The sequence below is a fragment of the Numida meleagris genome, chromosome 1 (genome assembly GCF_002078875.1).
Source record: "Numida meleagris isolate 19003 breed g44 Domestic line chromosome 1, NumMel1.0, whole genome shotgun sequence".
Lineage (NCBI taxonomy): Eukaryota > Metazoa > Chordata > Aves > Galliformes > Numididae > Numida > Numida meleagris.
Window position 1 is genome coordinate 142,429,812 of NC_034409.1, and position 24,501 is coordinate 142,454,312.

The following is a 24,501-nucleotide window of genomic DNA, read 5'->3' on the forward strand; positions in this document are numbered from 1 at the left end:
GTAATTATTAAATTTTTTTCAGATACAAATATAAAAATAGATGTTCTTATTGTGCAGAAGACTTTTCTTTCTTTGTGGTTGGAGCTACCAGAATACCTAGGTTCCCTATAACCTCTGGTGTGAACTCTCACTCAGGGCTGTAGCACCTGCATATAATTTTAGTAAAACAAATGCTGCTTCCTGTTTCCATAACCTTTCCATACCCTGTAGGCTGGATATTTTTCTAGCATGTTATTTTCCTCAGCTCTTTAAGCACTGTTTTTTTTTTTGTTTTTTTTTTTTTCCTGTGGATACAACCCATTTAAATTTCTGTTTCCTTCAAAATAAACTATTTGGTTTTCCCATTCAAGTTCATCTTTACTATTTGCTCTAATGCATTTTTCTAGCCCTTTTTTTTCCCTGAGAAGAACAGGGAAAGTTTTGCCTGCTTGCATTTCTATGTTACTTACACCTTAAATTGATTATTTTATGTCAGTGCTGTTTGTTTTGAGGATTTTTGTCCTCTATTCTTTCTTGCATTGTCTTTTCAACTATTATTTATGGCTTGTTGTTTTTTTTTTTTGTCTGGTTGGTTGTTTTTTTTTGCCCAGTGGAAGACTTTTAAGGCACTGAGCCTTCTTTTAGATAAGTTGTTCTATTATTTTTGTTGGTTCTGAGAGGAGATTCTCACAATAATTGACCCCATATCCTTATGAGGAGAGAGACATTCCTTCAGGGGTGATTTTAGAGCACCTGACAATAAGGAAAAGCAGTCTTTGTAGAAAACGTTTAACTCTTTTGAGTACATCTCTGAAACTTCCTTTTTCCAGTCAACGTCCGTTAGCTTTGTTTTGTGCACTTCAGCATGCAGATGTGCACACACGTAGCTGAATCTCTGTCCTACATACTTCGTGTTCCTTTTATCTGCAGTTTAACTACCAAGAGTGACCGTAGATGTATTTTTTCAAATCTTCATTAAATATAAAAAAAACCTACAACCTAGACCTTAGTCTTAAATAGATGTGTCACTGTCATAATCAGTGTGGCCAAGCACCTGCTTAACCATTACATATCCCAGTATTTCTTGAGGTAGGAAAGCATTATGCCTGTTATGCTGACGAGGAAATGGAATTAGTCACTTCCACGCTGTAGGGAGAGTTGATGACTGTATATGTTGTACATTTTCAGTTCTTGATTTCTGACCAACTCCGTATGAATCTATCCATCAAAAAGGTATGGTTTTGTCTTGTCCCTAGTGGGTAAAACACTTACAAATCTAAAACCACTTGATATGCTTTAGCTGAAGGAATTTCTCTCTTGTTCTTATGACTAGGTCATCTTCCTCTTCAGCTCTTGTCATTGACTATTCTTTTTCCGAGACATTCTCATTAACTTCTCTTCATCTTTAAACTTCTTCACAGTTTAGCCTTGTATATCTTGACCAGCTGCTGATCAAGCAAAATCTGCCAGTACTCTGCTGGAATCGAGTGTATTATTTGTGTCTTCCACAGCAGTTGCTGTCTTTTTCTCATATGTGCACTAAAGATCATAGTAAATTAAATTCGTTAGGCCAACCATATTCAAAATCACACCTCAAAAGTTCCTCTTCTGTTATGGATCCTTTAAGTCAATTGTTATTATTGTTAGCCTGTAATAAGATTTGAGTTATTGGAGCTGGTAGTTTTTTTTTTTTTTTCCCTTGAGGAATATTAGGAGTTTCTTCAACCTCTGACAAAGCAGGTGTAGATATTCCTGCTGATGGTCAGCGATGAGCACTGTGGGTTGGTAAAACCTTTTAAACCAGTACAGGATGATCCAAAGATAGACACCTTTCTGTAAAGTACAACTTTGTATCCCTGTTTAGCTATACTCTGGGAATGGCAACTCTACTACCCAGTTAATTTTGGCTCCGGGATATGTCCGTTCCTAATCTCTTGCGACATTAAAAATCATACAGTACCTTTATATGGAAAAGTGGCCTATGTATAACACCAGTTCGCATCTTCTATTTTGTTCCACTTCAAATCCTGGGCAAGATCGGTGTACCTCCTAGCTCTGCAAAGTAACTTTTCTCTCTGTGGGAGTTTTGTCTTTTGGAAGGTTTGGGTTTGATTTTGGTTTTCCTTTCATCTACCCAGAGGAAAACCACTTATTTGGCAGTAAAACTCAAAGAAAAAAAGCCAACAAAGAAAGAACAGGTGATGTTGTTGAGGGGGGAAGACTGATCACATTTCTTAACTTAGCTTACCTGTTGCTTCCTGAGCAATATTATGGTCTCATTGCAGCTCTGAGTAATGAGTAACCTACATTCATACTTTGTTTTTTTACAATTAAATCATTTTCTGAAAATTATTTATTGTTTAAGGAAAGAAAGTGTTACATGAGCTGCACTGGAGTATACTTTCCCTGAATTTGGAAACTTACATGTTGCTGGTGGTGGTGGGCTTTTCTTTTTTGTTTGTTTCTTTTTATGTTTTGGTGACTGGGAAAGACCTAAGAGGAACGGAACTGTCTCTCACTTTTTACTTGGATGTGATGGAGCAATGTAAACTAATGAGGAGTTGCATAGTTCAGAGAGAGAAGAGTGCATGAATTAAAAACATTTAAAGCTTTGAACATCACAGAAAAAAAGAAAAGGAATGAAATTGAAAAACATTTTCATTTAATAGCATGATACTAAGATCTTTTTTCTTTTTTTGGACAGAGTACTAGAGAAGCAGAAATCAAGCTCAAAAGTGAAAGCAGAGTTAAACTTTTTGCCTTGGATCCAGATGCACAGGTTAGACTTCTTACAAGGAAGTGTGTTATTTTCTTTTCTGTTGATCCTTTTGGGACAAGAACCAACATACCTAGTTTTCATTTTCTTTTCTCTTTTTAAAGAAACTTGACTTTTCTGGTATTGAACCAGAAGTGAAGCCATTTGAAGAGAAATTTGGAAAAAAGATACTTGTGAAGTGTAATGATTTATCTTTCAATTTGCAAAGCTGTGTTGCTGAAAATGAAGAGGGACCAACAACAAATGTAAATAATTAATTTAATTATTTTCTGTTAATATTGTCTTTAATCATTTCTTGACACTGTTCCCAAAGGCAAAATTTCTTACTGTGACTCAGAAACTTGGATTGTTTTTTTCCTACTATTATATCGAAATGAGAGCCTAAATAATACAAGAATTAGCTTTGTTACAAACCTTGTGTTATAGAAAGTTAATTTTTTTCTTTTACTGTTTTTTATACCTTGTTAGTACTACCTAGAGTGGCCCTTTGTTTATAGAAATAATACTCATCTTCCTTTCATACATGGTTTATACACTAATATAGATGCCAGCAATGACACTTCATTATTTTTTTTTAAATGTCTAGGTAGAACCTTTCTTTGTCACATTATCACTATTTGATATTAAAATCAATCGGAAGATTTCAGCAGATTTCCACGTTGATTTGAACCACAACTCGGTAAGGCACATGATATGCAGCGCACCTCAGCAAATGATGAATGGCAGTGGTGATGGTTCACACAGGATTCAGGACACTTACGAAACAATGTTACAGTATCCAAAACAGGTAAGAATTATTGAGACATGGCTTGAATTGCATGTAGAAGGGGAGAGTTTTCCTTCATGCTTCATATAGCTTTCTATTATGTGATGTAAGGAGTGTATGCATTTTCCTTTTATATTTATCTCATGTTTTATTTTTAGGGAATATTCTCAGTCACATGTCCTCATCCAGACATTTTCCTTGTGGCTAGAATAGAAAAAGTATTACAGGGAAGTATTACACATTGTGCTGAACCATACATGAAAAGTTCGGATTCTTCAAAGGTATGTTGTCTTCTTTTGTGGCACTGAAAAAATACTGGGGCAAGATGGATTGATTTGAAATTAATAAGTGTCAGTCAGAAACCTACCTCTTCCACAGGTGATGATGATTTGATATAGTAAGTTCTAGTTATTAGTAGCAACTAATTATGTCACATTTCTATGAAAATTATTCAGCTTTTCATAACGATATATTTTTAATGTCTTTGAATAGACTGATTTAATGAAATAAATATTTGTCTTCAATGTGAAACTGTTGAAACTGTTGAACAATGAAATATTAAATGTAGGTCAGAAATTAACTATATGCCTCTCTTAGTTAAGGCATCTCATTTACTATAATAATTGTTTATGACTTTGGCTTGGTTTTTGGTGACCATACGAAACCGTAGCTTTCATATCTACACTCTTACTTATTTTTCTTCAGAACCATTGGGATCGTTAAACCACTGCTTTTATATTTAAAATACTTTGTAGGTTTGAAAGAACTCCACATCACCTTTGGAAATAAACCACTGAAACATTTTAAGTTTGCAGAGGTCCAGGATGTACCATTTTAATACTTTCTGAAACATCCTAACAAGAAGCTTTGCCAGGGGCTGCTTCTTGTCTGTCACTGCAGCAACAGAGCGTTTTGATGTTCTTGGCTAACAGAAATGCTTAAGTAGTTGGGTCAGGATGTTAAGAGAGAGGGTTTTTGTGGGCAACATGGAGTACCTTTTACATATCTCCTGATTTCAGCTAGTGAAAAGAACAAAGGAAGGGTTAACTTTCAGTCTCCACAGGGGAACATTGTTCTTTCCTACTGATTTAATTCTGGCTAAGCTACATCTAAAAAACTGTATTTTTCACTTGATCTTAATATAGAGCAGGCTACTGATTTGCTTTTCCAGGAATACTTGAGACTTTTCGTAGCTATCGTTAGAAGACAGCAGCATTGTATTTTAGGAGTCTGTTTTTGAAGTGCATGCTCTTACTGAGTTGAAACGAAACTGCTACTGCTTTTTGGTGGTCTTGGGCCTGAGCCACACAGGAGGGTTAATTAAGCCCAAGTGTTTCCAAAATTTGATGCTGAGTGCTAGAATTACATTGCCCTGTGTTACAGAAATGACTAAATAAGAACATTCATTGTTATGTTAACTTACCCTGTCCATTTCTGGTTTTCATTTGCTTCTAACTTTATACAATTGAACATTTAGTTTGAATTTGGGATTATACTGAATTAATTAATTAGAAACAAAAGCAGAACAGTACTGACCAGCTGTGTCAGCCTCCCCCATATGTCAGAGTAATGAGCAGAATGACTCCAGTCAAGAAAGGAAAACGGAAGCAAAATAATCTGTAGCTAAGAGATCACTTGTTCTTCTCCCCTGGAATGCTTAGGGTTGTTAATTAATAATTATTTATCAAGGTTCTATACTTTTAAGTGTAATTTCCCCTCTTTACAGGAAAAGATAATCGAGAGTTGACCCTAAGGGCATACCAGTAGAAACAATTCTTCCTAGTGTCAACAGCACACATCAGGGATTGCTTTTCTGCATCTAGCAGATAATTTGCTCTGTACTGTCACACGTGGGAAGCTGCTTTCTAGAAAAGAGAAACTTACTGCTCTGTCAGAAGGTTCTGCTTCAGCTTTAACGTTTCAGCTCTGTGTTGAACATCTCCAGTGAGCGGGTTTCTAGCTCTGCTTGTTGGCTCAGTATAAAAGAATTATGTTCACTTAACAGTTTACAAAAACAAAAATGGAAAATTTTAATGAGAGCAATTTTACAATGTACTTGATTAAAACTGTCCACGTGATCTTCATAGGACTCCTCTCGTATACACTATATGTACTTGTAATACAAATATTGCATCATATTTCATTGAATCATAGGATGGCTAATGTTGGAAGGGACCTTAAAGATCATCGAGCTCCAACCTCCTCTACCGTGGGCAGGGTATTTTAATACTTAATCTTCAGGAATGTGTTCTGGTACACAGAGTGGGTAGTGAATAGGGGAGCAAGTGGGTGAAAAATAGTTATTTTTGTCTAGAGTTCCATTTCTGTCTTAAAAAAACAGTTGAATTCTGCTCTAGCTTTCATGAGTTTTGTATATAATCAGGAACACTCTTCTTATTAGCCATTTTTTTCCCATAGTTACGTTAGTTCTGTCACTGAAAAACAGAATGTTAATTTGCTGATCTAAATACTCTGTTAGTGTAGTTGTTGTTTAAAATATGTGGTAAAATCAAAAGATTTGCCTCAGATGTCAGTTTGGTATTACTGAATATGTATAGTGGTTTTATAATTGGAGTGAGTTGCTTTGGTGGTTTGTTCCCTTTATCCCAATTCATCCTCTTTTCTGATTATCAGTCATTGAAAATTTACATATTAAAGAAGGCTGAAATCAAATCACTTGAAATGTGAGATCAGCAAGCCTTGCTTAACCTGAAATGAATAGTTCAGAGGTATTTTAATTCATCTGATTTATATAACTTTTCATGTGTGTTTTTCTTGTATGCTAATCGTAAAAAAACTTTTCTTTTAAAACTTGGCTATTTCTTATGTCACTTGCAGGTTGCACAGAAAGTTTTGAAAAATGCTAAGCAGGCATGCCAGAGATTAGGTCAATATAGAATGCCTTTTGCCTGGGCAGCTAGGTAAGGAAAGATCTTGCCAATTTGTATTTTTTCCTAGCTTTTCTTTAGCATTATCTTCTGCATCTCCCTTTAAAACGTAATCTGCTATAAACGTGATTTTAGTTTTACTTTGAAGTATGCTAAGATTTCTGTAAAGCAAACCAACTTCAGCTTTGTAATAGGTAAAGGGGTGGAAGTTCAGCACATTATTGTTCAAACTATTGAATATTGAGAACTGTTTTCCATTGTCAAAGTTTTTAATTTTACTGAGAATGAAATGGTTATGTTAAAACTCCCTTAAATGAAAGGAATATTAAATACTTAGTACAAAGGGAGGTACAACGTGTTCTAATTTGTAGTAAGGATGTTTCTTCAAGAGAATTGCAACACTTGTGTTAACACGTCTGAAAGCAAATTTTGACTTTCAGGACATTATTTAAAGATGCCTCAGGAATGCTGGACAAAAATGCAAGATTTTCTCCTCTGTTCAGACAAGACAGTAATAAACTTTCAAATGAAGACATGCTGAAATTGTTAGCAGATTTCAGGAAGTAAGTTTCATTTTCTTGCTTTATCATAAAAATAAATGTTTTTATTATTAGATGCATGAGTAGAAGATCATCTCCTGTTGTATATATTTGTTTTCACTTCAAGTATGGAGGTTGTGCAAACATTCAAGGCCTTCATACAAGCTACAGATCTTTCCTTTGCAATGTGTGGGAGCTTCAAGCAGGACTGAAGTAATCTACCATGTGTAACCTGTGCATCAGATGCTGAAGAATCTCTGTGTTAGGAGTAATGGCTGCACAATAGGCTGTTCTACTTCTCAAAGAAAGAAAGATGAACACGTATCGTGTTCACTGACCTTTAAAAGAGGAGGCTAGCTCTCATTGGAAGTAGTTCAAGTCATTATTCCCACTCTCCTTGGGACTACATATTGTTCATCCTTTTTTTTTAAAAAAAAAAAAACAAAAACACCATAATGACTGTGTTTTGTGTGCAAGGTTTAATTCCCTGCTGACAAATGACCATATTAAACAAACTAAAATATTCTATTTATTTATAGATTTTAAAAATATATTTTATTTATTATTAGAGCAATCTTTCTAGGTTTATTTGAGCAATCTTAATTGCTTTGCAAAGGCATTTCCACTTCTGTTGTGTGAGAGTTAGCTAGAATTGTATTAATTTGAACAATCTCAAAAGGCAACAATCACAGATCTCAAAAGGCATTTCCTACAGTTTCTTTATTTCGTGCTTATTTATCAAATCTGATAAGGTGAGTTTCATAACAGATATTTTAACTCCATTTTAGCAAGCTTCTCAAGGTTTATTTAGAGTTTACATAGCACTGAAATCACTTGCAATGATATTATTGATTCTGAAATTAATACAGTAAATTTACCTACTCCAGCACTTCACTTTGTGAATGAAGGAAATACCTTTGGTTATTTTAGCATCTTGTTTGTGCAATTGTGTACAGTATTTCACAGGAATTTTGGTAAGAGATTGTAACATCTAAGGCTTGAGCTATTGGAGTAAGAATCGAGACTCCAAACAGAGTAAGTTATTTTACAGCACAGGCTGGTATTTTGGGAAAATTTAGCAGCTGCTTCCTCTGCAGTAGTTTCAGGATGTTACTTTTGCTTGTTTCCTATTATCTTTTTTTTTTCCTGGCATTCCTGAAAGCTTTGCATATTTAGCCCAACTTCGTTTTTTTGTGTTTTTTTTCTGCTTTTCTCCGTTCCTATAGACCTGAAAAGATGGCCAAGCTTCCTGTTATTTTAGGAAATCTGGATGTTACAATTGACAACGTGTCACCAGATTTTCCAAGTAAGTATTAATAAGCGCTGTTAAATAGACATTCAATTTTTTCACTTCAGCTTTATATTGATTTTTAATATATTTTCAGATTACGTAAATTCATCATACATTCCCATGAAACAGTTTGAAAACAGTACCAAGACACTAATAACGTTTGAAATAGAAGAATTTGTTCCCTGTATACCAAAACACACTCAGCCTTTCACCATCTACAACAATCATCTTTATGTTTATCCAAAGCACTTGAAATATGACAGTCAAAAGTCTTTTGCAAAGGTGAGTATTGGCAAACAGTGTATTATTTTATTCTAGTTTGAGTAAGATTGTTTACATACTATATTTCTCTGATGATCCTTCCAATTAAGTGTTTGAGTTCTTGTTTTTAAATACTTCCTTAGGCTAGAAATATTGCTGTATGCATTGAGTTCAAGGATTCTGATGAAGAGGATTCTTTGCCTTTAAAGGTTAGTCTTTGATTTCTGTGACTGATTAAAGAAAATAGAGAAGACTTAGCTAACCAGGATGATAATACTCGATTGATTTATCTAGTTTGAGGTGGCAACTTTCTTTCTTTTGCATTTGGCATAGAAGTAACTTCTGGATGACTTGCCTGTTTCTGAAATAAAAGAATACTAAAGAGCATTTACTTTTTTACATCAAGAAAAATTGCAAGAATAAATTATTGCAAACAAGTGGTTTCTGCCTATTCCAATACAAAACAATAAAGCCTTATATGAAATATAGAACCAAACTCTGTATTTGTTACTGAGCTACCACAGTGTATAGGAGGAGGTGCCTGAAAGAAGGGAAGTAGGAAAAACATAGGAGTCCTGAGGTGAAACCGCAGTGTCAACTTTGCTGCACTGCAAGCAGGCCTATGGGACATGTAATCTTACGTCTTTGCAAAGGGAACAAGAATAAAAGGCAGAACCGCATAGGCTCTGGTAATACAACACACAGATAACTTTTAGAGGCCATTTTGAAGGCTCCTCGTTAACCTTCCCTGAATATTCTTTTACAAAGGACATGCCGTTTTTTTTTTGCCAAGTCAGGAGTGCTCCAATCCTTCATATTGTCAACTTCATAGCAGTTTAATTTGATGTTTAATCCAGTACATTTATCTAAATTTCACAGTTGAAGAGAGGTGAACTGGACTTGATGAGTTATCTGTTCTTAATTGCTATTAATACATGCCCATGTTAAATCTATGATTATTTTTTAAAGATCAGCACTTTTGATACATAAAAATTAAATTACAAAACATTAATTATTTAAGAATGCAATGCAGGGTACAATATTTCAATTTCTAGGTGAAACATTTGTGTGAGATTTTCCTTTTTTTCTATTATTAGTGTATCTATGGTAGACCAGGTGGACCAGTATTTACTAGAAGTGCATTTGCTGCTGTTTTGCATCACCACCAAAATCCGGAGTTTTATGATGAGGTAAGTTACCTTTCTCAAGTCATTGCTGCTGTGTTATCTGAGTTTCAAAAATACTAGAAAACATTTGAGGATTGTGGATGTCTTACTAATGAGAGCCACCTCCTCCCCCGCCCCCCCCAACATCTTTCACTGCAAATAAAAATTTCCAAGTTTTATAAGTGTAATTCTTGAATCTTGCTTCAAATAACAGAGAAACTGGAATTTCTTTTGTGGTGGACCGTGCAACCACTATGATGTGTCACTCTTCTAGACTTTTACAAACGTTGTGATTCTTTGCTTTTCAGATTAAAATAGAATTGCCCACTCAGTTGCATGAAAAGCATCATTTGTTGTTCACCTTCTACCATGTCAGCTGTGACAATTCAAGCAAAGGGAGTACAAAGAAGAAAGATGTAGTTGAAACACAAGGTTTGTCTGCTAATGGTTTACTTTCAGTACTTACTGGGGAGATTTTATGTAGTATGTTTATCTGGTAAGCTATGATTTTGTTGTCTTGATCTATATGATATTTTCTAATTATATGCTACTGACTGAAAGATTTCTTCAAATATTTCTTCTAATTTAAATGTTTTAGAATGGCTACAAAGGGAATATATTTTCAAACTCATACTGACAATTTATTTGCCTTTTCAATTATTTCTAATGGTGTGAGTTCATATCACTTGGCTATTTGACTAACTTTTTCTGGTTTATGAATTGCATATCAGAGGTGTATGTAAGCATTTATGTAATAGATTCATAATGTATTTAAAATGATTTTTCCTTTGTGTTCCACAGTTGGCTATTCTTGGCTTCCACTAATAAAAGATGGAAGAGTGGTGACAAATGACCAGCACATTCCAGTGTCAGCAAATCTTCCAGCAGGCTATCTTAGTTATCAAGAAGCGGGGGTTGGAAAGGTATGGTATATAAAATAGCACTAATTAAAAGAAAAAAAAGATATGGTGAGAAGAATTAACTGTAATGCCAGAGTCTGATAATATTTTAATTTATTTTCTAGTGGAAGTTTCTTTCTTTTATAGTTGAAATAGAGTGTCTTGCCAAAGTTACACATCTGACTTAAACAAAAAAACTAGCCACTCAAAGACAAGTCGGAGACAAAACTTGTGACTAGATTCTGACTTTTAAAAGAGTTTGAATCCACCTGCCCTAATGTAGTTTTTAATTTAAAGTTTTAAGTGCTTATTTCTGCTGTTGTTTAGCTGATGTATTCAGGAAATGGATTGGTTTCATTTTTGTAGTAATAATTAAAGTTAGTAATTTTTAAGTATATTAAACTATTTTCAGTTTATGAAGATATGCAAATAATCTGAAGTCCTTTACTAAATTTTTTTTAGCATTTCATGCTGTCTCCTTTCAGTAAGTCCTTTATTCCTGAAAAAGTATTATTCTCACATCTTAATTTTTGTGATCCTTATACTTCACTAGTAAAATTTATGGTTGTATTTTTCAAAGCAGAAAGCTTGCAAAATTAGTAGTAATAAAAATAAAACCAAGAAGCATACAAAATGTAAAATGTGGTAGGAGATTTGATTAAGTGAATGAAATGCAGACAGAAAATTGACTCATTTTGGAGGAAGAGGCTTAAAATCAACAGCAAGAGGTGCTACTCTCCTCCTATTCTGCCACCTTTTCTTTTTTAAACTTTACTGTAAGCTTTCCAGCCATTGATGTCTTCACATCTTTCATCTTTTCATATTGTAGGTATATTTATTCTTTATGCCTCTGCTGTTCATCTCTGCTCACGTCCATGTGCAGGAGGTTAGGACTTAGATGATTAGCTGTAATTTTTGCAGTAAAGTCTCTCTCCGATTGTCAGGGTTGACCGCTGAGCCTTCCCATTCTCAGTTCTTTGCAAATGGAATGGGAAGGAAGCACTGCCTGCCACCCATCAGTGGCCAGTGATAAACCATGTCAGTAGTCTATTATTTTATTTTCGCAGAAAACTAGTAGCTATTTCTCTGTAGCCAAAAAATTGTCTGCACAATTTTAGGAGAAACTTGAATTCTGGGACTTAAAAGTAATTGTGTTGGCCAGTAAGGAAACCACAGTGGGACTTGAAACAAACAAAACAGAACACCAAAACAAACAAAAAACCACTCGAGTTTCATAAATGCTTTAGGTAATATTGCCTGCATAATTTTCCTTTCTTTTTTTTTTTTAAATGACTTTATTCATTGTACACATTTCAACCTGTATAGAAAAAAAAATGTTTGTGGCACTATAAGAAAACACAGTCTTATTCTAGAAATACTGCTACCTTATTTTACTCTTCCTCTACATGTGCATGTTCAGCATTCCGGTCCTGAAATTAAATGGGTAGATGGAGGCAAACAACTGTTAAAGATATCCACTCATCTAGTGTCAACTGTGTATACTCAGGTGAGTTACAAAACAAGTCAAATTAAATTAGAGTTTTAGGAATAATGTATGATTGTTAGACTCAATATGCTGCTGTCTTACTGTTTTTGTCTCTTGGACAGCCTGCGAGGTTTCTTTCTTTCACATCAGCTGTGAAAATCAGCAGATGTGAAACTGAAGCTATTAAAAACATGAAATGCGAGTCAGTTGCCCGACGTCATCCATTCCAATCTGAGTCTTCTGGTTAGATGAGGGGTTGTAGTTGTCTGCAAGCTATTTAGTGGCATGTCTGCAAAGCAATAAGTCCTGTTATAACTACTCATAAAATAGATTATATAATCAATTGGGATAACTAACATTAGGTATCCTATTTTCTGCATGTTGGTTGGGTTGAAGCAAATATAGGTGAAGTTTTGCATAATAGATCTTCAAAACTGAGGGAAATATGTGTTAAAAACATGCATAGAATTGCTTGGATTGGGGAGACCTTAAAGATCACCCAGTTGGAACCCCTCTGCCCTGGGCAGGACTGCCACCCATTAGAACAGGCTGCCCACAGCCCCATCCAACCTAGCCTTGAACACACCCAGTGATGGGGCATCTACAGTTTCTCTGAGCAACCTGTTTCAGTGCCTCACCACCCTCATAGTGAGGAATTTCTTCCTTTTATCTAGTCTAAATCTCCCGTCTTTCAGTTTAAAGCCGTTCCCCCTTGTCCCATCACTACCCATGTAAAAAGTTGTTCTCCCTCTGGTTAAGTACTGGAAGGCGGCAATGAGGTTCCCCCTAGAACCTTCTCTTCTCCAGGCTGAACAAGCCCAGGTCTCTCAACTTTTCTTCATTCATAGGACTAGCGCTCCAATCAATGTTATATGGAGACAAAGTTAGTCTTCAGAGTAGCACGCTTAGATTCAGCTTCCAAAATTGTATACACCTATATGGATTTATATATATATATATACATTTTAATGTGTTCTGTTAAGAATTATGGAAAGCAATGTTAGATATTGTTTAATTTGTGTTTCTTTTTTGTCTTTCTCAGGACCAGCACTTGCATAATTTTTTTCAATACTGTCAGAAAACTGAATCTGGAGCTCATGCACTAGGAACCGAACTTGTAAAATATCTTAAGGTATAAAATGGCAGTGAATAACAGATTATACTATTGATTTATACCTTTGTAAAACCTAGGAGGCTCAGACATTATCTAGGTCTCATTTATGGAATATGCAAGTATGGGAAGAACAAAAGATGCTTCCTACACCAGATAAATGTGTATTATAAGATGAAACTGTAAGGAAATAAGATGGTATTAGTTAGCATTATGGCTGATAATTTCAGAATACCAATGGCTTAGAGTGTCAAATTAATTCAAACATGGGAACGAGGAGGAATTGTTAACTGTTGATTTTCTAAAGTTTTGTTTAGGAGGTCATAAGCATCATCTCTATTGTTCTCTTTCAAGATTAGATCAATAGAGTGCATGGTTTCCACAGCAATTTTATCTTAACCAAGTAGGCCATATTTTTAGTGTGGAATCCCAAATTCAGTCATCTGAAAATCCATGTCAGGTATCACAAGTAACTCCTGCTTTTCTTAGACACAAGAGTTTATTCTTGTAATTAAATACCATCTGTTCATAAACTAGACAGACTGTTCATGACATTTATGTAAGAATTTAACTACTGAATGTGGCACACCACTTCAACTATATTTGCTTTGTGCTCTTGGTTATGTCAAAATCCTGGTTCTGAGCAATCTTCCCTTCCCTAAGACTTCAGGACACTACACATTGACAGCAAGTGCTGTCAAAACATATGACAATAATGTAACCCCTTAGAATGGATTCTGCTTATGGTAGCTTAGCATCAGAAGGGCTAGGGTAGTGAACAAATAGCCTTGTAGTTGAACTTCATCACCCTCCATGGTTACTTAGAGCAAGTCACAAGAGATGCGTTTCACTTGGGTTTCTGCTGCTGATGCTTTTGTTTTGATGTAAGAGAACATTTCTCTGTTTCTTATTTAATATGCTTCAAGTTCCTTGATCATTTAGGATTTGGATCCATCTTTACATCAGCTACTTTCTGCTGGAGTAGTTGTACAAAACAGCCTGCAGTTAGATGGCACTGGCATTAAGCTTAGCAGTGCTTAAAAAAAAAAAAAATCAGCACTCTGTAGTATCCTGTATCCAAGGCTCCTACTGGAGTTAGAGACAGGTTGTATGTGTCATTGACACCACACTGGCAAATCCTGTTATTATGACACTTTTCAAAATACACTTTGGAAAGACTGTATGTGCAAGCTGGGCCCTGAAGAAATCTTTCCATTAGAGACAAAAAGAGGAAGAGAACTACTGCTTTTCATCTTGCCTTGAGGCCAAGAGGAACTTGCCCTGCTTTCCTAAGTAATACTTCTGGGGGTCTGCAGTCCTGCTTTCTGAGATCTGTTTGAAGGGAGCCTCTTTACCTCTTACTTTCTACTGTTTTTACTTTTGTGGTAAGGGCTTAACATTTATAAGTGTCCATTTTCCTCCCATGTTCGATCAAAGTACAAACAAAGGAATTGCCTAGATTTTAGAAGTCCTAGTAATAAAAGGCATTTTTCTCATTAGTGCAGCTTCGCCTTCTTGTCATCTGTTCCATCCTTAAACGTTCAATGTTCCAACTGATTTCTACCATTGGGTTTCTTCTATAAAAACTTCGGTATGCCTGGAGTATGAATTACCCCAAATCAGAGGTCTTACAGTCTGACCTGTGGCTAATAGAAACTGTTTGATGATTGGACCAGATGATCTTAGAGGTCTTTTCCAATCTTAGTTTTAAAGACCCACAGAATCACCATCAGTATTGTTTCCATCACTTTTTTTTTTCCTAAAGGAACGTAGCCCTTCTGCTCTATGAGATGCTAGAGAAAATGGCAGATGTTTTCTGGTATCAAGAAGATGGTCCCCAGGAAACTGAACATTGTTATTAATAAGTCCCAGTGAAAAAAACACAGAAATTGTTCTTTCAGGAGCTGCAGTATGAAGTAGTTGACGGTTCCCTAGTGACCAGATGAAGTGTAACATTAAAATAATCACTATTACTAAACATCTATGTATACATGACAAGCCTGAATCACTTCTATTAAAAAAAATCCTTCCAGTTGTACACTATGGAAAGCCTCTTCGTCAGAGTCCTAGGAGCAGAGGCTGATCATATTGTGATGAGTGGGATGTCCTTGTGCTTTGTAGCAGACAGTTGGTAGTCATAACTTCCTTTCCTCTGATAAGCAGACCTCAGTTGCAACCTACTTGATTTATTAGGATTCACAGTGCTTTGAGGAATCCCACTGTTTCTTTCTTAAGTTTCAGAGCTCTACTTGAACATGATCCAATCAAAAATTATCTGCCAGGAACTAGCATGGCAATTTCAGATTTATTTTGCTGCCTCTTGACCATCAAAATTGACACTTCTCTGGAACTGGAAGCTTGATTCTTTTCTTGATATTCACAACTTCTCCTAGTCCTGTAGAACATAACCATCAAATGTTGAAGTGCTACTTTAGGGAATGCACAAAAGATCAGTTCCTCAAATAATTAATAAATCAAATCATTTACCTCAGTTATATATTATTACATATACTGTAATATATTTTGGTAACTTATTCCTTTGGTTAAACACCTACTTGACTGACTTTTATAAGAATTCCACATTACTGAGGGTAGAGGTGATAGACAGAAGGCAAGTTCTCCGTACATAAAAGTAAAAAGTATTTAGGCCCCTGGTTAGATCATGTCTTGCCAAAATACCTGGGTCAGAATATTGCAGTGGCAGAGTTTGTTTAAACTTCTTGCTTGTCATCGAATACCGGAATACTCTGGCCACACAGTATGAACACATTCCACATCACTGGACTACGGATAACTATTTCCTATAGGTAAAGTCTCCGCCGTAATAGCAATGACACCTTTAAATAGTGAGCATTTTATTTCCTCTGCCAAGTCAGCAACGCCATGCCACTGGTAGAGTGGCTGAGTTGCAGAACACAACAACTGTTCTCCTGTTTGTTTTGTCTGCTCTTTCCTTCCCTAGCAGGATTTTATATAAATCCATCTAACATTTCATATTAGAAGTTCTGAAACTCACCTGACTTAAGATTTTAATATGCTCTTCTTCATGTTTTATGAGCCCAAACATCACTCTATCTCAGAAGTTATTTTCTTGAAGTTACCTGCACAGCTGCCAGAGATATCAAAGGTGCACAGCTACTAGCAATCTCAGTGTAATTGAATAATGAAAGGCATCACCAGTTTACAAGTCAACTTCTGGTAGAGTTCTGTTTAAAACACCATGAGGTCTGCACCCTGGACAAAACTGTGATCTGAAATTCCATTCATGTGTTTACCCTGTACTGATATTCAAGGCTTACAGAAGAGATGCTGCACAGTTAGTAATTACAAGTCTATAGTTTCCAGCATTAGGTAGTTAGGGACTTTACAGCAAAACAATTTACTAAAGTATTAAACATTAGAATGAACTAACAAGTGTAACTACTATTGCAGTTATCACAGGTAAGCAATCTATATGTTTTTGTGAAATTTCTATTTGCTAAGTGTCTGCATTCATGGATGAACAGCAAAGTATCTTAGAGTGTAGGTTTAACCTTGCTGTGTTACGCAGTTATTCATTTCAGTGGAACATTAATTAGTATGCATGTCAACAGAAAAGCTGACATAACATTTCTAATACCTTTTTAAGGAAACCCAATTAAGTTACTTGTATATTGAAAATATTTACTAAATGTTTGTTGGAAACTCTCCTCAATTGTCTAATATCCAATTGTATTTTAATTAAGCAACACTAAATAATGCAATATTTTTGGAAGATTTACGGTAAGTTTTCTGTTTTCAGAACTTGCAGTTAAAGCATCCATGCTTTGAGGTAGTGACAGAATTACTGCTTTCTTTCAGAGTCTTCATGCTATGGAAGGCCATGTGATGATAGCTTTCCTGCCAACTATTCTCAACCAGTTGTTTAGGGTTCTTACTAGAGCAACCCAAGAGGAAGTTGCAGTCAATGTGACAAGGTAAAGAACCTGAAGCGCTTCACAGCATTTAAATGATGACTGGTTTATCACAAGTTTATAACCAAATAACATTTTTGCTACTGCAATCACAGCTTTTTTGTGAGATTTTACTAGGCTTTCATTTCTGACTTCCATTTAGGGTCATTATCCATATTGTTGCTCAGTGTCATGAAGAAGGCTTGGATAGCTACTTGAGGTCTTATGTCAAGGTAGGCAAGTTTTAAAAGTCAGTTAAAAGTAAATAAACTCTAAAAGGAGTATATGTAGATGTATCTGTTTAGCTTCAATTGTTTCATATTATGTCATAGTTTCCTATTATGTTCTGTTTTTCCTCCCTAAGTATGCTTATAAAGCTGAACCCTATGTTGCTTCTGAATATAAGACAGTACACGAAGAACTGACAAAGTCAATGACAACAATTCTAAAGCCATCTGCTGACTTCCTTACAAGCAACAAGCTACTTAAGGTATATATTGAACTATACTTTTTACTGTATGATCTCATCTAGTCATAACTAAAGATTAGGAACAAGTTGTGTTGAAGTAATTGTTCAATGCATATGGCAATTTTACAGAATATTTTCTTTTCTCTGCAGTATTCATGGTTTTTCTTTGAAGTTCTGATAAAATCAATGGCTCAGCATTTGATAGAAAACTCTAAAGTGAAGGTATGTCAACTTCTGCAAAATGAAGTTATTCTAATAGCAATTTATGCAGTGTTTTCTTTCTTCAGTCACATTTTTATTACATATTAGGAGAAAAAGATTTTTAAAATATAATTTCTGCTTGTAGAAAATGAAAGAACAAAGCAGCAGGAGAAAGCATGAAGATCTGTAAGGCTATGTAGAAAACTGTTCTAAAAGGACAGAAGTCTCTTATTTTATATATTAGAGGGGTCTTCATAAATCACTAGACCTTTAAGAAAGATCATTTAATATTTATGGTGTGGCAAACTTGGAAGCAATAGTCAACACCGTGGGCTTTGATATAAGTACTACTGTTCTGCTTACAAAGAAGCAAAATTGTTTCTGATAGGTTCTTGGTGATACCAAGCAAACTATTCACTGGGATGCCAGTAGTCATATATAGAAAATACAGTTGAACTCACCCAGCTGATGAAGGGGCTCTCTGGCTATATAGCACCCCTTCTCAGGAAGCATCCTAGGTCCAAGAGAAGCTTGCCCTTCAGTGGTTGGCCCTTATATGAGCCCAGGGTGGCTCCAGTCTTTCTGGTCTCCTGGAGAGCACAGATGCAAACAATTTGCCTGTGCTCCCTGAGCCAGTCACACCCCTTCACCAGGTGCTCAGTTGCCAGTTCAAGCTGTGACCTCACAGTTCCCCTACAACTATCCAAAAATATGTGGTAATTTTTGTGAGCAGCATTGTAGCTGTGGTATTAAATGACTCTGAGTATAAAAATACAGTTTACAGACCATAAACCTTGTGTTTGAAGGCTGTTTAATCTGGAAATAGGTCTTTAGCTGAGTAGGGGAGCAAGACATTTACATGGTGCTTGTGCTACAGGTTTACATATCTTTTGACAGAGTAAGCCTTTATCACTGGTTTCTTAAACTCTCTAGGGAACTATGACAAGTATCTTGCTTAGGATTTTTTAGAATACAAATATATGCACAAATCAGGTTCTATGCATGTAGTGTTGTGAATCCTTCTGGATTTAAGATATCAGACTTTTTGCTCATGTGTTTTCTGAACAACTGTTAGGGAATTCCTCAAAATTTCTAGCAAAAAGACAAAACTTATCTACTACTAGTCAACAGAAATGCTCTTAATTCAAACCAAAGTGAGCAAATTATTCAGATATTATTCTTTTCTTTCCCGCTTCAGTGGTATCTCTTCGGAGAATTTAGGAAAAGACAGTAGAATCTATTTATTTAGATTTCCTTTACTGATTTGATATTCCTTGAGGAAGGAGTTTTTGCCTTTGTTCATTCTGTGAATTGAGTATTTCTTATTTCACTAAAGTGTATTTTGAGTTTATTATAATTATTTAAATTATTAAATAAATTAAATGGAAATGAATCATTGATAAAGCAGAAAACATTCATTTTATTTAAAGTTGAAATTTTCCAGAGATGTCTGGAATCAAATTAGAATTGTATAATTTTAAAATGATATTGGAACTAAAAGCACAGAATGATAGAATACTCTGAGTTGGAAGGGAACCATAAGGGTCACATCACAGGGTCCAAGTCATGGCTTTGCACAGGACCACACAAAAATCAGACCAAATGTCTGAGAGTGGTGTTCAGACACTCCATGAACTCCGGCACTTGGGGCCATGCCTACTGCCCTGGGCGGTCTGTTCCATGCCCACCACCCTCTGGTGCAGAACCTTTCCCTAATCTCTACCTGCCCCTCCCCTAGACACAGCTCCATGCCGTTCCCTCGGGCCCTGTCGCTGTCACAGAGAGCAGAGCTCAGCGCTGCCCCTCCACTCCCTGTGAGGAGCTGCAGCCGCCATGAGGCCTCCCCTCAGCTCCTCTGCTCTGCTCTGAACAAACTAAGGAATTTTAGCTGCTCCTTATACATCTTCCCCTCTATAAGCCCTTCACCCTCTTTGTAGCCCTCCTTTGGACACTAATAGTTTATGTCCTTTTTGTACTGTGGCACCTAAAACTGCACACAGTACTTGAGGTGAGGCCGTACCAGAGCAGTATAGAGCAGGACAGTCACTTTGCTGAACCTGCTAGCAATGCAATGCTCGATGCACCCCAGCATACAATTGGTCTTCCTGGCTGCCTGGGCACACTGTTGACTCATGTTCAACTTGCTGTCAACGATGACCCCCAGATCCCTTTCAGCAGCTCTGCTCTCTCCAGTGTTGCATCCACCATGTCTCCGTGTATAGCCAGGGTTGCTCCTTCCCAGGTGCAGAATCCAGCACTTGCTCTTGTTAAAACTCATGTGGTTTGTGATTTCCCAGCTCTCTAATTTATCTGGATCTCTCTGTAAGGCCTCTCCACCCTCAACAGTGTCAACGGCTCCTCCCAATTTAGTATTGTCATCAAACTTGCTCAAAATACCTACATCCAAGTAATGTTTGAAAATGTTAAAGAGGACTGGCCCTAAAACGGAGCTTTGGGGAACCCTACCAGTATCTGGCCACTAGCCTGATGTAAGCTCATTTACTCTTAACTGTTTGGGGCCATCAGCCAATTGGTTACTCATCTTGTTATGTTTTTGTCTATCCATATGCTGGACAGTTTCTCCAGAAGGGTACTGTGAGAAACAATTTCATAGGCTTTATTGCAATCCAAAAAGATAACATCAGCTGGCTTCCCTTAATCAACTAGAAGGGTGACTTTGTCATAGAATGAAATTTAATTCGTTGAACAGGACCTTCCTCTCATGAACCCATGTTGGCTATGACCGGTGCTTGCATTGTACTTCAGGTGTTTTTCAGTAATTCCCAGCTTAATTTTCTCCATAATTTTACCAGACACTGAAGCAAGACTGACAGGCCTATAATTACTAGGGTTGTCTTCCCTTTCTTGAAAATCGGAACAGCGTTTGCCAGCTTCTGGTCAACTGGAACCTCTCCAGATTTGCAAGACTGTTGGAAAATAATTGAGAGAGGTCTCACAATGACATCAGCTAGCTCTTGTCTGTGTCCCTGTTTATAAAGTGACCATTCTCATCAAGTAACAGACCGGTGTTCTCCCTGGTCCTCCTTTTGTTGTTAATGTTTTTTTAAAAAAACCTTTTTTGTGGTCTCCCGCAGTACTGGCCAGCTTCAACTCTTTAGCCACACAAATTTTGTCCATACAAAGATGAACAGTATCCTTGTAGTCCTCCCATGGTGCCTAAAAAATGAAATGAAAATGTGGTTTCAGTACTTACCTGACAATCCTGTCTGTACTTTTTGTATTCAACTCTGAGAAGTTGTGATTTTTCTAATTACATAATGTGGTGTAGCTGGGCAAGGTTCTCAAAATGTGACGTGTGAAGCTTGTATATCTAGAGAACATATGCTGGATTTGGTACATAATATTCTGGAAAAACAGTGACATGTTGGACTAAGCAGAATTTATATATTTCTTCCTGATATTGACAAACCTACAAAAATCCTCACAAGTTTGGAAACAACATACTAACTTGAACATACTAATTTGAAGAAAGCTACAAAGAAACCACTAACTTGCTCTCATGCAAACCCGTTCCCTTAATTTAATTATAAATTTATTTCAAGAATTATTATATTTTTAAATTGAATTCAGATGGTGGATAAAAGAAGTGTGGTAGAATATAATCCTTTTTTTTAAGGAAGGAGTCTGTATAAACAAACAGAAAACAAATGCAACTCACTTCTCAGAATGACTAGATCAATGTCCATGATTTTAGTATTCTCTTCATTAATCTGTGTGTCTTACATGGTGAGCTACCATGGCTACCATTGATGAGCATTCACATTACTGAAAGTTTTATTATTATTTATTTCTTCCACAAGTGATTCATCTGCTCAAAGCTGATGAACCTTTACTGACTCCTGTGATCCTACAAACAAATTATATTTGGAGAGCACCAGCACATGCATCTGAGGAACAAATTCAATTTAACAAGATTTTCATTTTGGGGAAAACAGATTGGTAAAGGAACAGTATGTCAGCAACAGATGCCAGAGATACATAGATTTGATTACTTGGTACAGCATGATTGTAAATAAGGCAGACTGAGCAAATACTGTTCATGAGAAAAGCATGAATTTTCAAAGAAAGTACTGACTGCTAATTGCATTTTATTTATGATTCTAACTTGCCAGAAAGAATTGGGTAGACCACAAAAATGTGAAGCAAGTACTGATGGCACGTTTCACTTTTTAAGAGTCTTCATTCTATAAAGAAGCACAGTGATTTAATAGATTTTAGTAGGTTCTATAGATGTGAATCTATAACAGCTCATGTAGAGATTTTCTTGTACAACATTGGAACTACTAAAATGTTGCCGCATTTTTTAGTTAGGATTTATAGATATTGTTGTAGAAGTGTGTAGTAATCACACCTAATTTCAAACTAACTAAACTTGATGCTTGAAAATACTTTTCCAGTTTATGTGTGTTTACACTCCTTGCTGTACCAGTTAATTATTGAACTTCATTTAGGTTCAGGTTGTTTCTCTTCTGTATCATAGAATCACAGAATAGCTTGGAAGGGGACCTTAAGCGATCGGGGTTGCTATGCACTAGGCAACAGGGTTGGCTTCAGTGCCTCAACACCCTTACAGTGAAGAATTTCTTCCAAATATTTAATACTCTCCGTTCATTAAAATTATTTCAGTTGTCCTATCGCTACCTGCTTGTGTAAAAAGTTGGTCTCCCTCCTGTTTATAAGCTCTCTTTAAATACTGGAAGATCTCAATGAGATCTCCTTAGAACCCTCTCTTCTCCAAGCTAAACAAGCCCAACTTCCTAAGCCTTTCTTCGTAGGAGAGATGCTCCAGCCCTATGATCATCTTTGTGGACCTCCTTCAGATCCGTTCCACCAGCTCCAGATCTTTCTTCTGCTGTGGTCCCCAGGCCTGGATACAGTTCTCTACTGGGGGCTCGCAAGGGCAGAGTAAAGGGGGACAACCACCTCCCTCGCCCTGCTGGCCACCCCTCTTTTGATGCAGACTGGGATACTGTTGGCCTTCTGGGCTGCAAGTGCACCACTGCTCCCAAGTCCTTCTCCACAGGGCTGCTCTCAATGACTTCTCCAAGTCTGTAGACATATCTGGGATTACCCCAACCCAAGTTCAACACCTGGTACATGGTCTTACTGGATCTCTTAGGGTTAGGTATATTTTTAGTGTAGGAACCTCATTCATTTTTTTTAACTTGTTTTTAGTAATATCTTCAAAAGCAAGCAAGCCTCAAATGGAAAAGGAACTATTCAGTTGTACAATAGGAACAAATTCTCTCAACATGCACCTTTTAGATTCTAGTGCTTTCCTATATACTGCCCTGAACTGCTGCTCTTTCTCATTCCTCACCTGCAGTACTATGAAATAATGTTTATGGCTAAAAAACTGCTGGAGTGAATTTTATTGCACATTTTTGTTGTTTACTGCACATTAGATGTTAAAAAAAGCTTCACTTCTTTAAGAACTAACCTCACTATCATCTTCTCTGTGACATGAAAGAAAGAGAGCAGAACTCACCTCTTGTTTGCAAGTATTCTCGTTCCCAGACATAGCTTATTTTTTTTTAGAAGACCCTCAAAATGTCAAACGTTATTTTACGAGCTTTTTTTCTGTCTCATTTGATAAACTTATAAACAGAACCGATTCAGATACTTCCTGCTCAGCAGATCTGATTAAAATGCTGCACTTACAGGTATTTTTTAAAAAATACTGTCCAGTAAAAGCTGAGTTACAAGAATATTGGCTGACTATCATACCTACCAACGGAAATTAATTTTTAAATGTTATGTCATTCATGAATGCTGTTGATATTCATGAATCATTCAGGGATCTTTTTCAACCTTAACATTTTGCAACCTAATTTTTCAAAAGATATAACCGGAGACTTTGGAGCACAGTTCAGACACAAGGAGAGCAGACTGTATAATCATTGATTTATGTAGTTCTTTGACAGTGTCTTGTTCCACCTAGGAATTTTACTTTCAGTTTAGTTCAAAAAGGTATACAAGCAACAAAGTATTCAAAGTACTTGGATATTTTGATTTCACAGTTTTCAGAAAGAGAAGTCATAATGACTATACAGCTAAAACAGCTTTTGTCAAAGCCAGCTTCTCCTCCAGCCCCAGCCTCACCAGTCATTAAGAGCCTTTAGACAAAATACGCTTTAATGAAGACTATAAGATGTAGAGAAAAAAAAGAAGCTCTACAGTGGCAAAAAGCTGAAGAGAACTCAACGACCAATACCGGTTGATGAAATTGTTAATGAAAATAATGTGCATGGTCAGTAGAAACAAGTAAATCATGAATGTAGAAGAAATCTGGTAAGCTAATTGATAAAGAATTTAAAAGCAAGGGAAAACAATTCTGACTGGAAACTTAAAAGCATGGCGAGTAAGATACTGAAACCTGGAAGAGCTGAGATTTGAAGTGGCTGATGAGCAAGAGAAAGGAAAAAAAAAAAACATGAATGGGAATTTCCACAGTGGCTGAAGTCCACAAAAGTTAAGAAAAACATAGAACAGCAAAATCTGTTTTTCATGACGAAAAATGGAGTATTAAAATGCAACTACTACGCATGAGTAAGCTGGTACTGCTTTGGAAAGGAAAATGGACAAAATTCTAAGAGTCCCTTTTATTCTTAGCTTCTTTTGTCAGAAGTATTTTAGCTAAGAAAAATATTAATACTTTACGCTTACAAGCTTGTATGCATATGGTTTTTCCATCAAACGGAAAAGACTTGCTTGTT

General features: G+C 36.3%; 1 protein-coding gene and 1 long non-coding RNA gene across 12 annotated transcripts in view; one reads left to right on the forward strand and one right to left on the reverse strand.

Moving 5' to 3' along the window:
* The window catches only part of DOCK9 (dedicator of cytokinesis 9), a 126,605-nt gene that overhangs the window by 59,702 nt on the left and 42,402 nt on the right, over nucleotides 1-24,501 (forward strand). For all 11 annotated transcript variants that reach the window (XM_021416241.1, XM_021416203.1, XM_021416257.1 and 8 more), the window contains exons 10-27: nucleotides 2,684-2,758; nucleotides 2,860-3,000; nucleotides 3,342-3,542; nucleotides 3,680-3,802; nucleotides 6,360-6,442; nucleotides 6,850-6,972; nucleotides 8,175-8,254; nucleotides 8,334-8,521; nucleotides 8,644-8,709; nucleotides 9,598-9,690; nucleotides 9,975-10,098; nucleotides 10,468-10,589; nucleotides 11,986-12,072; nucleotides 13,094-13,183; nucleotides 17,003-17,118; nucleotides 17,258-17,327; nucleotides 17,459-17,584; nucleotides 17,714-17,785. In XM_021416241.1, coding sequence (XP_021271916.1) covers nucleotides 2,684-2,758; nucleotides 2,860-3,000; nucleotides 3,342-3,542; nucleotides 3,680-3,802; nucleotides 6,360-6,442; nucleotides 6,850-6,972; nucleotides 8,175-8,254; nucleotides 8,334-8,521; nucleotides 8,644-8,709; nucleotides 9,598-9,690; nucleotides 9,975-10,098; nucleotides 10,468-10,589; nucleotides 11,986-12,072; nucleotides 13,094-13,183; nucleotides 17,003-17,118; nucleotides 17,258-17,327; nucleotides 17,459-17,584; nucleotides 17,714-17,785 — 1,980 coding nt within the window. The remainder of the gene's footprint in view (nucleotides 1-2,683; nucleotides 2,759-2,859; nucleotides 3,001-3,341; nucleotides 3,543-3,679; nucleotides 3,803-6,359; nucleotides 6,443-6,849; nucleotides 6,973-8,174; nucleotides 8,255-8,333; nucleotides 8,522-8,643; nucleotides 8,710-9,597; nucleotides 9,691-9,974; nucleotides 10,099-10,467; nucleotides 10,590-11,985; nucleotides 12,073-13,093; nucleotides 13,184-17,002; nucleotides 17,119-17,257; nucleotides 17,328-17,458; nucleotides 17,585-17,713; nucleotides 17,786-24,501) is intronic.
* On the reverse strand, nucleotides 13,674-18,829 carry LOC110407988. The gene is made up of 2 exons (XR_002444120.1): nucleotides 18,226-18,829; nucleotides 13,674-15,557 (listed from the first exon to the last, which is right to left on the reverse strand). It is a non-coding gene; the product is annotated as an uncharacterized LOC110407988 (long non-coding RNA).